A 14707-nucleotide genomic window follows, 5' to 3' on the forward strand; every position below is an offset into this window, starting at 1 on the left:
GGCTTTTTTAGGCTCAAAAAGACTGTTGGGGTTTTGGAGCAATCAGCTGTGGCAGCTTTGATGTACGCTGAGAGCGATTTTACTCTCAAGGTTGGGTATTTTGAGACTGTGGTCTTTGTTGATATGGTAGAATCCTGTAGGAAACGGGTAACCCTATAAGAGCATCTAGGGTAAAATGGCTTCTGGTGTGCTGGATAATAACGTTTTGCTGTTGTTTGGTCAGAGGGCGATGTCAGTGAGAAACAGTTACACTTTGTTCTTTGAGTTGGGATACCATTTCCCTCAGTTTTTCTCCAAAAAGGACGTCTCCCTTACATAGAAGGTCCACTAGATTGTCGTGGACCTCTTCACGAATGGAGCTAGCCCGGAGCCATGCTATTCTTCTGGCCGCAATGGCTGCTGCCAAAGTGCGTGCTGAGGTATCAAGTCCTTCGCAATCCCTCTTCCATGTCTGCTATACTTTGTGTGTGTGGGACATTTTCTGTAGGTTGTGTACCAGACTTTAGTTTTTGAAGACATTCATATAAGATACTGCATTATACAGAATTGGCACTACTGGATTTTAGCTTTGAGTATTGTACCTTGGAACACCTTGTTTCCGAAGTCATCTAGATACCGGCTATTTTTACTCAGAGGGGTGTTAGAATAGAGCTTGGTTTTTCTGGCTTTCTTCATTGCAGACTCAACCACGACAGATGCATGCGGAAGGCTGACTGGCCATAGTATGTTGCCTTCCTCATCCTGAATTTTAAAAGTCTATCTTCTTGGAAGGGGGGGGGGGGGTACTAAGAGACGTGACTCCCATGTCCTTTCCATTACTCCATCTAATATGGAGTGGGACAGCAGAGCCGTTGGTTCAGCAGGTATGTCAAATATTTTTAGAAGAAGACCATGCATGTCTGCCCTAGGATCTGGTAGTTTTTTGGTTTCTAGGTTCAAGATGGGTTCCCACCTTTTCTATGAACCCAGGATACGAGAGATCCTCTGGTGGTGATGATGGCTCTGATGGATCCTCTGGAGGATCTGATGGTATACTTAGAGAAGGCTCTGGTGAGGGTGGAGAGGAATAAAGAGGCTTTCCACGTGGTATTTGTCATAGTGGGCTCCGTCCTAGTATCTGTTCCTCACCTTCTGTTTGTACATCGGGCGAGGGAGAAATACTGGAATGGTCTGATTCTTTCGCGGATGGACTAGAGGAGAGAGTACTGATTTTGAGAGGACACTAAAGTGTCAAAGAAGGTTTGAAGAATTCCTGTGATTTGGGACAGTGAATGAGAGGCTGCTGCTTGTAACCATTTGGTGGTAGGTGGAGAAGTTTTCTTTTCCTTGGCTGGTGGAGAGATGTCTTCTCCGGGTGAAGCTGACGTCCCTATCCGTTTTGAAGGGCAGTAGGAAGGTTGATTAGCGTCTTCCCCCTGTGTTTATCTGAACATTTTGGGATGCGAAGGATTTCAAGATCTGGAGCATCAGAATCTTCTAGATCAGAGATTGTAACCACCTCTTTATGTTGGTGCAAAGTTTTTGACGCATGTTGTTTCTGCATCGAATGCATCATTTTTTTAGTTTTTAATAGACTCGACTCCTGCGTCAGAGTTGGATGCATCGGCATCGTGGCCCAAAGCAGACTTCGATGCACTTTTTGATGTTTGCGTCAGTTGGCGCAGATCATCTGTTCCTTTGCGTTGGTTGGATTCATGCGTCGGTCTCGATGGTTCAGTGCTACCCTGGTTATCTCGGGAAGCATCAGGCGACGCAATGGTGCTTGACCAATTGTGCTTCGGTGCAGCCAGGCTGGAACAGCTATGCCCATGCTTCGTGTGCCCCCCCTTTGGATTTTGACTTACTGGCAGCTGGCTCTAAGGAGGATGCCCATTTTTGCTTGTGTGATCTGCTGGTTCTTGCCCTGGCGAAGACTGCATGGAACGCTGACTCGGGGCATAAGAACCAGATGGACCTTCTTCCAGTTTTTTTTTGAGTCCGGCTATCTTTGCGGCTCTCTGCTGCTGGGCCAGTGGGGACATTCTGCCACAATCCCGGCAGGATGCCCGATTTGGTCCGGGTCGAGGCATAGGTAACAAGTATGGCCATCCATGAGGGATATGATTTTGCCGCACTGGCAAAATTTGTATCCTGGATCCTTGGGAGCAATTGGGGCACTGAAAAATGCCATTTGGGGATCATCTTAGTGATTAAAAGAGAAGAGAGAAAAAATTGAAGAGCGAGAAGAACCCACAATTATTACTGAGTGGGAAAACTAAAAACTGAAGAGAGTGATTCAGCCGCATGGGAAGCCACCGCATAGGCAACAGGAGCAAAGTTTTTTTTCTCAACATTCTAAGAGAAGGTCCCGCGCCACACCGCCAGGGAGCGCTCCCAGAAACATAGCTAATTCAGCCTGCTTATCTGCGGGAAAACATCTTGGATCCTAATACTTCTTGACATAAAAGATCCTATCGAGGTTTCCTATTACAAGGATCCAGCAGATTTACAATCCCAGAGACACTAAAACCCAGATTTATCCCAGGCTATACACTTCTCTAAACAAAAAAGCTTTAAGCTTTTTCTAAACGACTGTACATCTACTACATCAGTTCTAATTTCATCAGGGAGCGAATTCCAAAACTGTGGTCTGGCAACTGTGAAAGCCTTAGCTTGAGTATCTTAATTTATAATATTTATATACCATATATTCAGTATAAGAACAGTAAATGCAGTTTACAAACACTCAATCTTTAAAAATAAACTAAAAAAGCATTTAATACCAAGGCAATTTAACTGCCAAATTTCCTACTCAGACAGTCCATGAAACAATGAATAAAAGAATATACCTCCCCTAATTTACACTCCTCAGATAAATTACCACTACTAAGATGAAAGGGAACATCCCTCCTACCTTGCCAATTTTGATGTTCACTTATTCCACCTAGGGAACAAATGGGCCTTAACTTGCTTACAAAATTTTAAGTAACTTAATTCTGCTCTAGTTGCTATGAGAAGGTTAGTCCATAACTGTGAGGCTACAATGGCAAAGGCCCAATTGGCGTACAGTCTACAACAAAACCTCCTGGTCTGAGCTGCAACTAACAAACAAACATGACACAGAGAGGAAACATCTAACAGATTCCTACCAAGAGATCATAGAGCAATTGAGGCTTTATACAATTTTCCACAGAGCACTTACACAATAAGGATTTCTCCACTTTGTGCCTTTTGCATTAATTGTTATTGTAATGCCACCTTGATTTATATCTCCCTAGCATCTTCTCTATGTTCTCTCTCTCTTTTCTATGCCAAAATCATCAGTTTCTTTTTTCCTGCTTCCTCTCACAGAGTTGGGCCCAGCAAGCTACCATCTGGCTCTGTTGACTAGTTACTCCAGGTGAAAACAGTTGTTGATCAGCCTACATATCTTATTGACTCCTTGCCAAGGTAAAGGTTTACCACTTCAGTACTAGTGGACTGGGTTATGCCATGAGGGCTGGAGTGCGAGTTCACAATCAGGCACTCATATTTATAAACCGCCTTTCCCAGAGGCCCAAGGCAGAATTACAAAACATAATATTTATTTATTTATTTTTAGTTTTTATAAACCGACGTTCCTGTATAATATGCATATCACACTGGTGTACAAGGAAATAAAACTGTCGCCTCGGGGGCGGCTTACATTTTAACAAATAACATTGTAAATAACATTGTAAACAATTAACAGAGAAACATAAAGGAGCATGACGGAGCTTAAAGGAGCATAAATGAACTTAGGGGAGATTAGAGGAGTTTACAGTAAAAACAATCGTGGCTAATTATTTCCTGCTCTTAGTTCTCCGGGAATGCTTGTGTGAAGAACCAAGTCTTTAGTTTCTTTTTGAACGTATTGTGGCAGTGTTCCAGGCGAAGGTCTGGAGGGAGTGAATTCCAGAGTGTGGGGCCCGCTGTGGATAGTGCGCGTTTCCTCAGGGAGGTTTTTGGCGGCTGGGTGATTAGCAGGTTCTTGTATGCGCTTCTGGTTGGTTTCTTGGAGGTGTGTAGCTGGAGTTGATAAGTTAAATTGAGAGGAGCGATGTTGTGTAGGGCTTTGTGTATCATCATAATGGTTTTAAAGTGAATCCTGTATTTAATCGGTAGCCAATGAAGCTGCTGAAGGATGGGGGTGATATGTTCCCTTTTTTTGGTGTTTGTGAGAATTCTGGCCGTGGCGTTCATTACCATCTGGAGTGGTTTGGTGGTGCAGGCGGGAAGGCCCAGAAGGAGTGAATTGCAGTAGTCCAGTTTTGGGAGTATGATGGCCTGTAGAACCAGGCGGAAGTCTCTGTAGTTTAGTAGTGGTTTTAGTTTCTTTAGAGTTTGCAATTTAAAGAAGCATTCTTTCGTGGTGTTATTTACGAACTTGTTTAGGCTGAATCTGTTGTCCAGCAGTACACCCAGGTCTCTTACTTGTGGCGAGGTAGAAGTGACAGGACCTTGGCTAGCCGAGGTCTATACTGGTGGGTGTAGGTAAGTTGAAATAAGCAGGCTTGAAGCACAGACAGCTAACTTAACTCAGAGAGAAAGCACAATTAAGACAGATAGGACAGATCAGAGCTCCCAATGGCAGGGGCCAAGGAGGTTGAAGGAAATCTGAGAGAATGCATGGGGGAAATCAGGATGCAGTAAGTAAGCTCCTCACCTTTCAGCTAAGATCAAATGGGGTTTTGTGATATGAACTGAGGACAGTCCTTTCTTGACCTTTTGACTGATATTGAACGTTGTTAAATATGGAATTTAATGTCTTGCAACCAGACCTTATTGGTAACATGATGATGTAACAACCATTGCCAAAGCAGAAAAATTAAACAACCTGCAAGTAAAAAAAGGGATGCATATACTCTCTGGAAGAAGTTATCAGTTAGTAAGGGAGTCTATCACAGACACAAAGCAGCCTTCCTCAATTTGTAATCCAGCACAAAGGTTCAGAAGAAGGCTTCACAGAGATTATAGGCCACTGGAAGCTGTGGTCCTGAAAAGAAAGACAATCTCTGAAAGGGAGGGCAGAGGACCAGACTTCAACAGAAGGCAATGAACCTCAGCACCAAGAAGCAGCACCACTGGGTCAGATATATTAAAAGGTTTCTCTCATTTTCTGCACATGGGAAAAATGCTTAGTACATCAACGTTGGAGATTTTGTCACAAAGTAAAGACCAATATCCATAAGCATAATTTATCTGCTTGTTTGGGAAGGGGAGCAAGGGCTAGGAAGGTCATACTGGCTAGAGGAAGGTTGCTAATTCACCAGTAGCACCTGGAGAAGTTTTTTTTTAAGGGAGCAGGAGGAGACTGACAGCAACATTGCTCTCCCCAAACTACACCTATGACAATATCACCAGTGCCACACGATATGGTTTTTAGATTTTGTATATTTTTATGTACATCGCTCTGAACATCGGATAGAGCAGGAATAAATCTTTCCAAATATATAAATAAAATAATCTCAATGTGAGACCTGAGCTCTGAATTCTGGAGAATTCACCTTCAGGGGTAACATACTAAAAGATGTGTTAATGGAATATTCTTCTTGTCCCCACTCCCCGATGAAAATAAAAACAGGCAAATTTAAATGAACAAAATATTAGCCTAGGTATTTTAGTATATTTTCATTGTTAAACATTTATCTTATGAACCTGAGCACACTATAACCTCAGGACTTCAGCGAGTGGGGGATGGGTCAGCAGAGGGAAACCAAAGTGCCTACTGTTTATGGTTGCTATGGAGAACCAAGCACTGAATAGTGGGCTCCCTCTTCCTTGTTGCTGCCTTTGTTAACTGTGTGTGCAGGATAAAATTTGTTGGATCCTTTGTTACACACCACTACAGAACCCACAGCTTCTGGGGCAGGAAGGAGAAAGTGACTGTTCAAACGGGTAAGAGTACTGAGATAAAGGAAAACGTCGAAAAGCCCAACAAACACATGCATATGCATTCTTTGCAACTCCTTGGCTCCCCCAAACCAAAATATCCATTTACATCACAACCAGATATAGTAGTGTAAAAAAGGAAAGAGATTACCTGATTCAAGAGGCTATCCAAAGCCCCTGAGCCTCTCCTCATCTATCGTCTGACTGATAGCACGGTTGATTCCCTGGCAAACTCAGAAAATCAGGTTTGCGTGCAAAGCGATTTGTTGGGGGGAGGTTCAGCCACATGCGGCTTTCACAGCCATTGAGGCAGTGTTGAAATCACCTGGAGTAACAGCAGCTGCAGGCTGCGTTGCTATGACTCCCGACAAGCCTGACGTACAGAGGGGAGGGGGAAAAAGCGAATGAGCTCCGGCAGCAGTCACTTCTGCCGCTGACTTGATAATCGCAGCGGTGAGAAGTTTGGACCGCCGCAGTTTTAATTAAAACTAGCTGAATGAACAAGGCCCCCGGGGACAAACCCCACTTAGAGCTCAAAACGAAGACAGTCAAGTCCAGGTAATGACATCAACAGGCGTCACTTCCGTGACCGCGAGAGAGTCGGCAGAGATACAAAAGTTTTAAAATAATGTAAATTAAGTAAACATAAGTTAAAAGCATGAGAGCAGGGGAAATTCTGCCTATAACCCCAGAAATCTTCGGAAATAAAATTAGAAAATTGGTAGAAGCAGCTTTACAACAAGCTGGCACAATAAGGAGAATAAAAAATAAAAAAAATTTAAATGAACTCAGGAACAACAGGATATGGGCAAGCCGTGCCCAAACTGACCCCCACTACGTTCAAACTGTTGAAATGAGACTGATTTAACACTGTATAAACGCTGTGATTTTCAGACAGGATGGAATAAATTGAAGAACGGAACAGTTTAGACCAGAGCTTCCCAAACCTGTCCTGGGGAACCCACAGCCAGTCGGGTTTTCATACATATGCATGAGATAAATTTGCATACCACGGAGACTTACTAAATGCAAATTTATTTGTGCATATTCATTGTGGATATCTTGAAAACCCGACTGGTTGTGGGGTTCCCATGACTGGTTTGGGAAGCCCTGGCTTCCACTATCTCTAAGGCTTTTATTAATGCCAAAGGAATGATTTTTGAAACAAAAAGAATGGGAAGAAAAGTTTATTTTTGCTGACTGAATACTTTAAAACAAGATCTCCCCAAGCGTGCTCAGCTGTTCAAATAGCTATTGCCATGGGAATCTGAGCATGGCTTGGGTAAACAAACATGGATCTGCCCGAGGAAGAACACTGTTGGGGGCACTGAAATAACCAAATTTAATATCCCAAACAAATTTAAGATGAAAAAATAACATCTAAACATGAACTGTTTGACACATGTGAGGACAGGTTGTCCTCACATGTGTCAAACAGTTCATGGCTTCAGTAAGTACACGTGACACCGAGTCTAAGGTCTCCAAAGCTATAAGGCTGAAAATTAACAGAGGCAGCTAAACAAAAATAGCTAAATTTGCCTCTACAGTAGAGAAAAAAATAAAGGAAAAGCTAAGATTATCCACCGATGAATGTGATGTGTGAATAAATGAATAGGATAGCTTGTTGATTGTTGCTAAAGATAAGAAGTAGAGTAGTTAAAAGTAAAACTGACAAAGTTGAGATAAGGTGATGAATGGTCTGCTTTTATTAGATTTATGTCTGACTGACTGACAGAAGGTCTGAAACAGAGCCTGAGATCCTCACACTGCAAATATATTATCCTGTGAAACTATGCTAAGGGCACTGAAAATTGAAATAAACTCCCTGTAAATAAAGGGAATTGGAAGAACACGGAAAGCCACTGTTGCAGCCATAAGAACATGCCAAACTGGGTCAGACCAAGGGTCCATCAAGCCCAGCATCCTGTTTCCAACAGTGGCCCATCCAGGCCATAAGAACCTGGCAAGTACCCAAAAACTGTCTATTCCATGCTACTGTTGCTAGTAATAGCAGTGGCTATTTTCTAAGTCAACTTAATTAATAGCAGGTAATGGACTTCTCCTCCAAGAACTTATCCAAACTTTTTTTAAACACAGCTACACTAACTGCACTAACCACATCCTCTGGCAATAAATTTCAAGAGTTTAATTGTGTGTTGAGTGAAAAAGAACTTTCTCCAATTAGTTTTAAATGTGCCACATGCTAATTTCATGGAGGGCCCCCTAGTCCTATTATCCGAAATAGTAAATAATCGATTCCCAATTACATCTTTAGAACAGTCTAGTTCCTCCTATACACAACCGAGTTAATTTCCTGGCAATTTACAGTGGTAGAAAAAGAATGGACATTTTGGTTGCTGATATCAGTACAGTTTGCTTCTGCTACCGGGAGTTCCGGTTGGGACAGGGGCTGAACGTGCCCTAGTGGACAGCAGGCCCCTCGGAGAAAGCACCGACTCTTCCTTCCATCGCAAAATTGGGGGGCGGCGGCGGCCCCCAGATGCCCTGTCAGTGGCAAGCGCAAGGCCTCCCACCACCCTCTCTTGTAAAGAAATATTTCCTTAGATTACTCCCATCCCATGGCTCCTTGTTCTGGAGCCTCCGTTCTATTGAAAAAAGCTTGCTTCTATGCATGGAAACCTTAGAGGTATTTAAATGTCTCTGTAATATCTCCCCTAACTCGCCTTTCCTATAGGGCAATGATTCTCAACTGGTGTGTCTCGTACTCCCACTGGCCCAGCTGCTCGTCCCTTCCCCTCCTTTTACCCCAATGAGACTGCACACATCCTTGCACTGCTGCCGTTGCTGCTCAGGCTCTCAGCATGCTCAACTCTGGATGGGAACGGCATCAGTGTCCGTGGGAGTTGGCCAGAAAGGGGCCAATGCAATAATCTTCGCGGAAAGTGGGCGCTGACTTTTCAGCGCCCACTTTCTTAATTCACATATGGCGCCCGTAAAGGGGGTGCCATGCAATATGTAAATTAGGAGGTCGCGCTAGGAAGGAGGCGCTAGGGTCACTTGCGCGACCTTAGCGCCTCCTTGCTAACGCAACCCACCGTGGCTGCCGGTTATGAAGACTGATGCCAGTAAACTCGGCCTCGGTTTTCATAACCTGCCCTTCTGCCAGTAATGATAATGGCTGCCGAGTTTCCAGTCTTTTAGAGTAGGAGTTGTTGCATGGTTTAAAATCAAACCATGGTGGAGTCGGGAACAGATTGATTCCTGATCGCTGGGCCTAAAAGGTAACTGGAGGAGTTTGGGGGTTTAGGGAGTGTGTGCGGCAGTGCTGAGTTTACTCGTCTGCCGTTCGTTGCTGCTGCTGCATCACGTTGGCTGTGTTCTGTGAGGCCCGGTCGGTTCTTTGTTGTGGTTGGTCCCCATGGAGTCCGATGAGGTGGCTATGGCAGCAGAAGTTGTCAGGGAGGAGAGCGGTTCCCTGTGGCCTGACATGATGGCAGATCGCGCTGATGTGAGCAGCCCGACGGGACCTGTGGCTGGTCCGGGCTTTCACTTGGTGAGTGTGCCCAACGGCGCGTGGTCCTTGCCTGTCGGCGGTGAGGGAGAGGCGGTCCGTCCCGCACCGCCACGTGAGGAAGGCGCAGGTTCCTGGGGTGTATTAGGCCACAACTATGCACACGTCGCGAGCTCGTGTGCGTAGTTGCGGCGCTCCTGCAGCCTCACAGGGGGAGGGCTTTGACTTGTAACGCTGTGCGGCCCTTGCCTGTGCCTCCTTCGTGAGCTGTGGGATTGGTCGATGTGGGGCCTGTTAGTGCTGCTGCCTCTGCTCCTGCTGCTGACGTCTGGGGTCGAACATTCCCCACCCCTTCTGAGGGGCAGGCCTTGGATTATCTTTTGGGCCAAGCACCTGACTCTGGATTGGTGGAGCCTGGAAGGGTGGAGTGGTCCCAGTGCATAGAGGGTTTCGCCAAGGGCATGATGGGAGAAGGGCATTCTGGGGATTTGTCTAATGCTGAGTTCACTCCGGATTGGGGGTTGGGGGTCAGGCCAATAATTGTAAGGGGCTATGGGAGAATTTGGGACAATATTTTCCTGCTGTGGGGGAGGGTTCCGCAGTGCTTTGGTTGGGACCGTGTTTTCAAGGGGTTTTCTTCACCGAATGGCAGTAGCTGGGGTAGTCCCCCTGGTTACTGGCCATCTGGCTCTAATTTTGGCAGAGTTCCATTCGGCAACCCAGGTCAGGAGGGGTGGTGTCCTATTTCCGGACATTATTCGGGTTGGGGTCCTTTGCCTGAGTCATCTAGGGTGGCTGACTCGGGTCCTGGGATGGTGTGGCTTGTCGGGCCTGCTGCTTCGGCTGCTTTTGTTCCTTCACAGGCTCATAATTTGCAGGAGTCGATGGATGGTCCAGGTCCCTTAAGTCAGGAAGGGTGGCGTAATGATCCAGCGTCGATTGCGGCCAATGCATCTTGTCCATTGATCCGAGCTCCTGGAGAGGTTGAACCAAGCACGGTTTCTGATTTGTTGCATGAGTTTGTGCTCTGTTGCATGATGCTAAATGTGACCATTTGGGCTCGTCATGTTCTGGGTGTGTCTAATGCTGAAGCTGATTCTCTTTCTCGTTGCAAGTGGGTGCTGTTTCGGAAGCATGATCCAGAGGCGGATATGTGTGGTGCTGCAGTACCTCCTTTCCTATGAAATTTGGTTCTTGGAAGAGTGGAAGCTGCTGCGTGTTATGTTCGCGGGTCACGGAGGGCCGCGTCTGGCTATGTGTACTTACCCTTGCCGCAGCGTGGCTCAAGAGGGCCCTGGGATGCTGGTGATGGCGGAGAGCAGCTGCTGATGCAGCTCCTCCTCACTGGCTCCCCGCCAGACTGACGCAGCCAGTTCCTCCGGCACTGCTTCCTTGCCAGCGTGTGGCCAAACACCACCGAAAGTTCGTCATTCCCCCCGGGAGCCATAGGCATGCATGGGCGCCTCCTTCTGAAATTTAAAGGGACTGCGCGGGAAAATGCCGTGTCCCTTCCCTCCTGTCAGCGGCCCATCCTATTTAAGGCAAGGTCTGGCCTGCAGACCTTGCCTTGACTACTTGGCTCCTTGCTCCTGAGTTTCCCAGATGTATGTTCCTGAGCTCCTGACCCATCCTGCACCTCGGACTGTCTTTTGGCCTTGACCTTCGCCTGGATAACCGACCACGAGATTCGCCGCCTATCATGAACCTTCCCTGGACACCGATCACAAGATTTGCCACCAGCCTCAACCCTTGCCTGGAAACAGACCCTGAGAACTGCCAACTGCTCCCACCCTCATCGGTACCCGCCCTCGTACCTGGCTCCAGCCAGCGTCACCACTCCACTGGGAGTGTCTGCAGATTCTCCATCCGGGAGAATCTGCAAAAGGGTTTCATCTGATGATCTACCTCTCTGGCAGTGGCTGGCTTCTTCTTTGTCTGCCTGAATGCCATCACCGTGAAAGATCGGTACCCATTCCCCCTCATAGCCGAACTGTTTGACCGCCTTCGGGGGGGGCGAGGGTCTTCTCTAAGATGGATCTCTGGGGGGCATTTAATCTGGTTTGGATATGGGAGAGCGACGAATGGAAGACGGCGTTTAACACCTGGGACGGCCAATTTGAGTACCTGGTCATGCCTTTCGGACTTAGCAATGCTTCTGCCGTCTTCCAAAATCTCCGATTGTGTGGTCGTGTATCTCGACATCTTGGTATATTCCAAGGACCTGCATGCTCATCGCCAGGATATTGCCAAAGTCCTACAACACCTAAGGGAAAATCGCCTGTACGCGGAAGTTGGAAAAGTGCGTATTTGAAAAAGAGTCCCTTCCATTTCTCGGCTACATAGTCTTCAACCACGGATTCCAGATGGACCTAGGAAAACTTAAGTGCATCCAGGATTGGCCACAACTCAGTGCCTTATGGGCTCTTCAAAGGTTCTTTGGCTTTGTGAATTATTACCGCAGTTTTATCTGGAAGGGGGCCAACGTCAAGAACTAGCCCGCCGGAGTGGTAGAAGCCTTTTGAGCCCTCAAAAAGGCCTTTCTACAGAAGTCATGATTCTGGCACTCAAATCCGAGGCTCCCGTTTATGGTGGAAGTGGATGCCTCCTCCAAAGCAGTAGAGGTGGTGCTCAGCCAACATGACTCGTCAGGAACCCTGCATCCATGCTCCTCCTTTTCTAGGAAGTTTTCCCTGGCTGAGCGGAACCAAGCCATAGGTGACAAAGAACTCTTGGCCATAAAACTCTCATTTGAAGAGTGGCGCCAGTGGTTTGAGGGGGCGCAACATCGTATTACACGGACCATAAAAACCTCGAACACCTCCAGCAAGTGCAGTGCCTCAACCCCCGCCAAGCTCGTTGGGCCCTTTTCTTCAAGCAATTTGATTTTGAGCTCCGTTACTGATCTGTGGCCAAGAATCTCCGAGCGGACGCGCTCTCCCGCTCGTTCTCTCCAGAAGACCACGTTGAGCCTTCACAACATATCATAGATCCAACCCGAGTCATCCTCACCACCATCCAGACCGTGCCGCCAGGAAAGACAGTCATTCCCAGAAGACTCTGCAACAAGGTCTTAAGCTGGGCTCATGATTCCCATATCGCCGGCCACCCTGGACAGGCCCGGATGCAGGCCCTACTCCAAAGGTTCTACTGGTGGCCAGAGATGCACATGGACATCTGGGCATTTGTGGACTCTTGCCCCATCTGCACCCAGCAGAAGACTCCAGTGGGAAAACCATGGGGCCTGTTGCATCCATTACCAGGCCCTGAAGAACCTTGGATGCACATATCCACGGATTTCATTGTGGTTGTACCCACTTTGGAGGGCAACAAAGTAATTTGGGTGGTGGTCGACCGCTTTTCAAAGATGTCACATTTCACGGCACTGCCAGGTCTTCCTTTGGCTTCCCAACTGGCGCAGTTATTCATTCAACACGTTTTCCGTCTACATGGGCTACCACAATATATCATCTCAGATTGAGGCCCTCAGTTTACCGCAAGGTACTGGCAGAACCTCTGCAAAAAATTCCATATTTCTCTGGATTTCATGACCGTTTATCACCCCTAAGCAAACGGGCAAGCAAAGCGGACTAATCGTGCCCTGAAACAATTCCTAAGAACGTATGTCAATGCTTGTCAGGACGATTGGGCTAACCTACTCCCCTGGGCTGAGTTTTCACATAACTTGCATCCCTGTACTGCTACTGGAGCTTCACCCTTTCAAATCATCTATGGTAAGCAACCGCTTCCGCCCTTACCACTCACCTTGTCTGTCCTGTCTCCTGCCACTCAGATGACGGTCAAGAAGTTGAAATTACTGTGGATATACCCTCAACGGATGATCCAGGAGACTGCCCTGACGGCTAAGAAATTTGCTGACTGCCATCAAAGATCAGCACCTTAATTCCAGCAGGGTGAAAAAATGTGGCTCAGCTCCCGCCACATTCGCCTGAGGATCCCATCCATACGCCTGGTTCCTCACTACATCGGCCCCTTCCCTGTACTCCGGCAACTAGGGCCCGTAACTTAGCAGCTCCGCCCAACTAATCTCTGAAGACAGACAATTCTTTCCACGTCTCACTCCTAAAACCTCTTTTACTCTCCTGGCCCTCCCAGAGAATCCCAGAGCCACCACAACTTGCCGCCGAGGACGAGACCACATACCAAGTTCATGAGATTCTTGATATTAGGAGACGAGGTTGGAGATGGGAGTACTTGCTAACCTGGGAAGGATTCGGCCCAGAAAAGAATTCCAGGGAACCGTCCTCCAACATCTTAGACAAGGGCCTAATTAGGCAGTTCCATGCGGATCACCCCAGAAAATCTAGACCCTCAGGAGGGGGGCTTAAAGAAGGGGGTAATGTTAAGTTCGCCAGTCACGGAGGGCCATGACCGGCTTCTTGTACTTACCCTTGCTGCGGCGTGGCTCAAGCGGGCCCCGGGGCGTTGGTGATGGCGGGGAGCCACTGCCAACGCAGCTCCTCCTCACTGGCTCCCTGCCAGGCTGACGCAGCCGGTTCCTCCGGCACTGCTTCCTTGCCGGCGCGCAGCCGAACACTGCCACAGGCTCCTCATTTCCCCCGGACACCTCCTTCTGAAATTTAAAGGGACCACAGTGGGAAAATGCCACAGCCCCTCCCTCCTGATGTCAGCGGCCCATCCTATTTAAGGCAAGGTCTGGCCTGCAGACCTTGCCTTGGCTACTTAGCTCCTTGCTCCTAAGTTCCTGACCCATCCTTCATCTCAGACTGTCTTTTGGCCTTGACCTTCGCCTGGAGAACCGACCATGAGATTCGCCGCCTGCCTCAACCCTTGCCTGGTAACCGATCACGAGATTCGCCGCCTGCCTCAATAATTGCCTGGATAACAGACAACGAGATTTGCAGCCTGTCGCAACTCTTGCCTGGATACCGATCACGAGATTCGCTGCCAACCTCAATGCTTGCCTGGACACCGACCCTGAGAACTGCCGACTGCTCTGACCCTCATCGGTACCCGAACCCAGCACCTAACTCCAGCCAGCGACACCACTCCACTGGGATTCCAGAGCCCATATGTAAGTCCAGCTGGCCCCGGCACCCAAGGGTTCAACCTGAGAGGAATATAGGCTGGTAGTGGTGAAGCTCCAGCGGGGTCTCTGTTCCTCTCTGGCCTCGCCTGCTGATGGTGGGGGCCTATGGGGCTCCTCCCCACAAGTAGTGTCAACTCCCCCTTGGTCCAGGGGTCCATGACCAGAACACTGCAAGCATCATTAGCCCCTTCAACTTGGATGGGTTATGTGAGTGGAGCCGACAAGGTGGTGTCTTTCCTTGCATCCCTGGTTGGCGATGGGGTCCTGTCCCTGTTTTC

At 47.7% G+C, this 14707-nt stretch overlaps 1 protein-coding gene across 6 annotated transcripts in view; it reads right to left on the bottom strand.

The window, feature by feature from the left end:
• Positions 1-14707, bottom strand: part of PFN4 (profilin family member 4) — a 118689-nt gene that overhangs the window by 87297 nt on the left and 16685 nt on the right. Inside the window, exon 1 of one of the 6 annotated variants that reach the window (XM_029596036.1) lies at positions 6041-6812. The exons of 3 other annotated variants lie outside the window; for them this stretch is intronic. In XM_029596036.1, the coding sequence (XP_029451896.1) occupies positions 6041-6082 (42 nt within the window). In that variant the 5' untranslated portion in view covers positions 6083-6812. Of the gene's footprint in view, positions 1-6040; positions 6813-14707 lie in introns of those variants that run through there. 2 more of the 6 variants (XM_029596030.1, XM_029596035.1) reach the window with 2 other exon arrangements.

Source organism: Rhinatrema bivittatum, chromosome 3 (genome assembly GCF_901001135.1).
Source record: "Rhinatrema bivittatum chromosome 3, aRhiBiv1.1, whole genome shotgun sequence".
NCBI lineage: Eukaryota > Metazoa > Chordata > Amphibia > Gymnophiona > Rhinatrematidae > Rhinatrema > Rhinatrema bivittatum.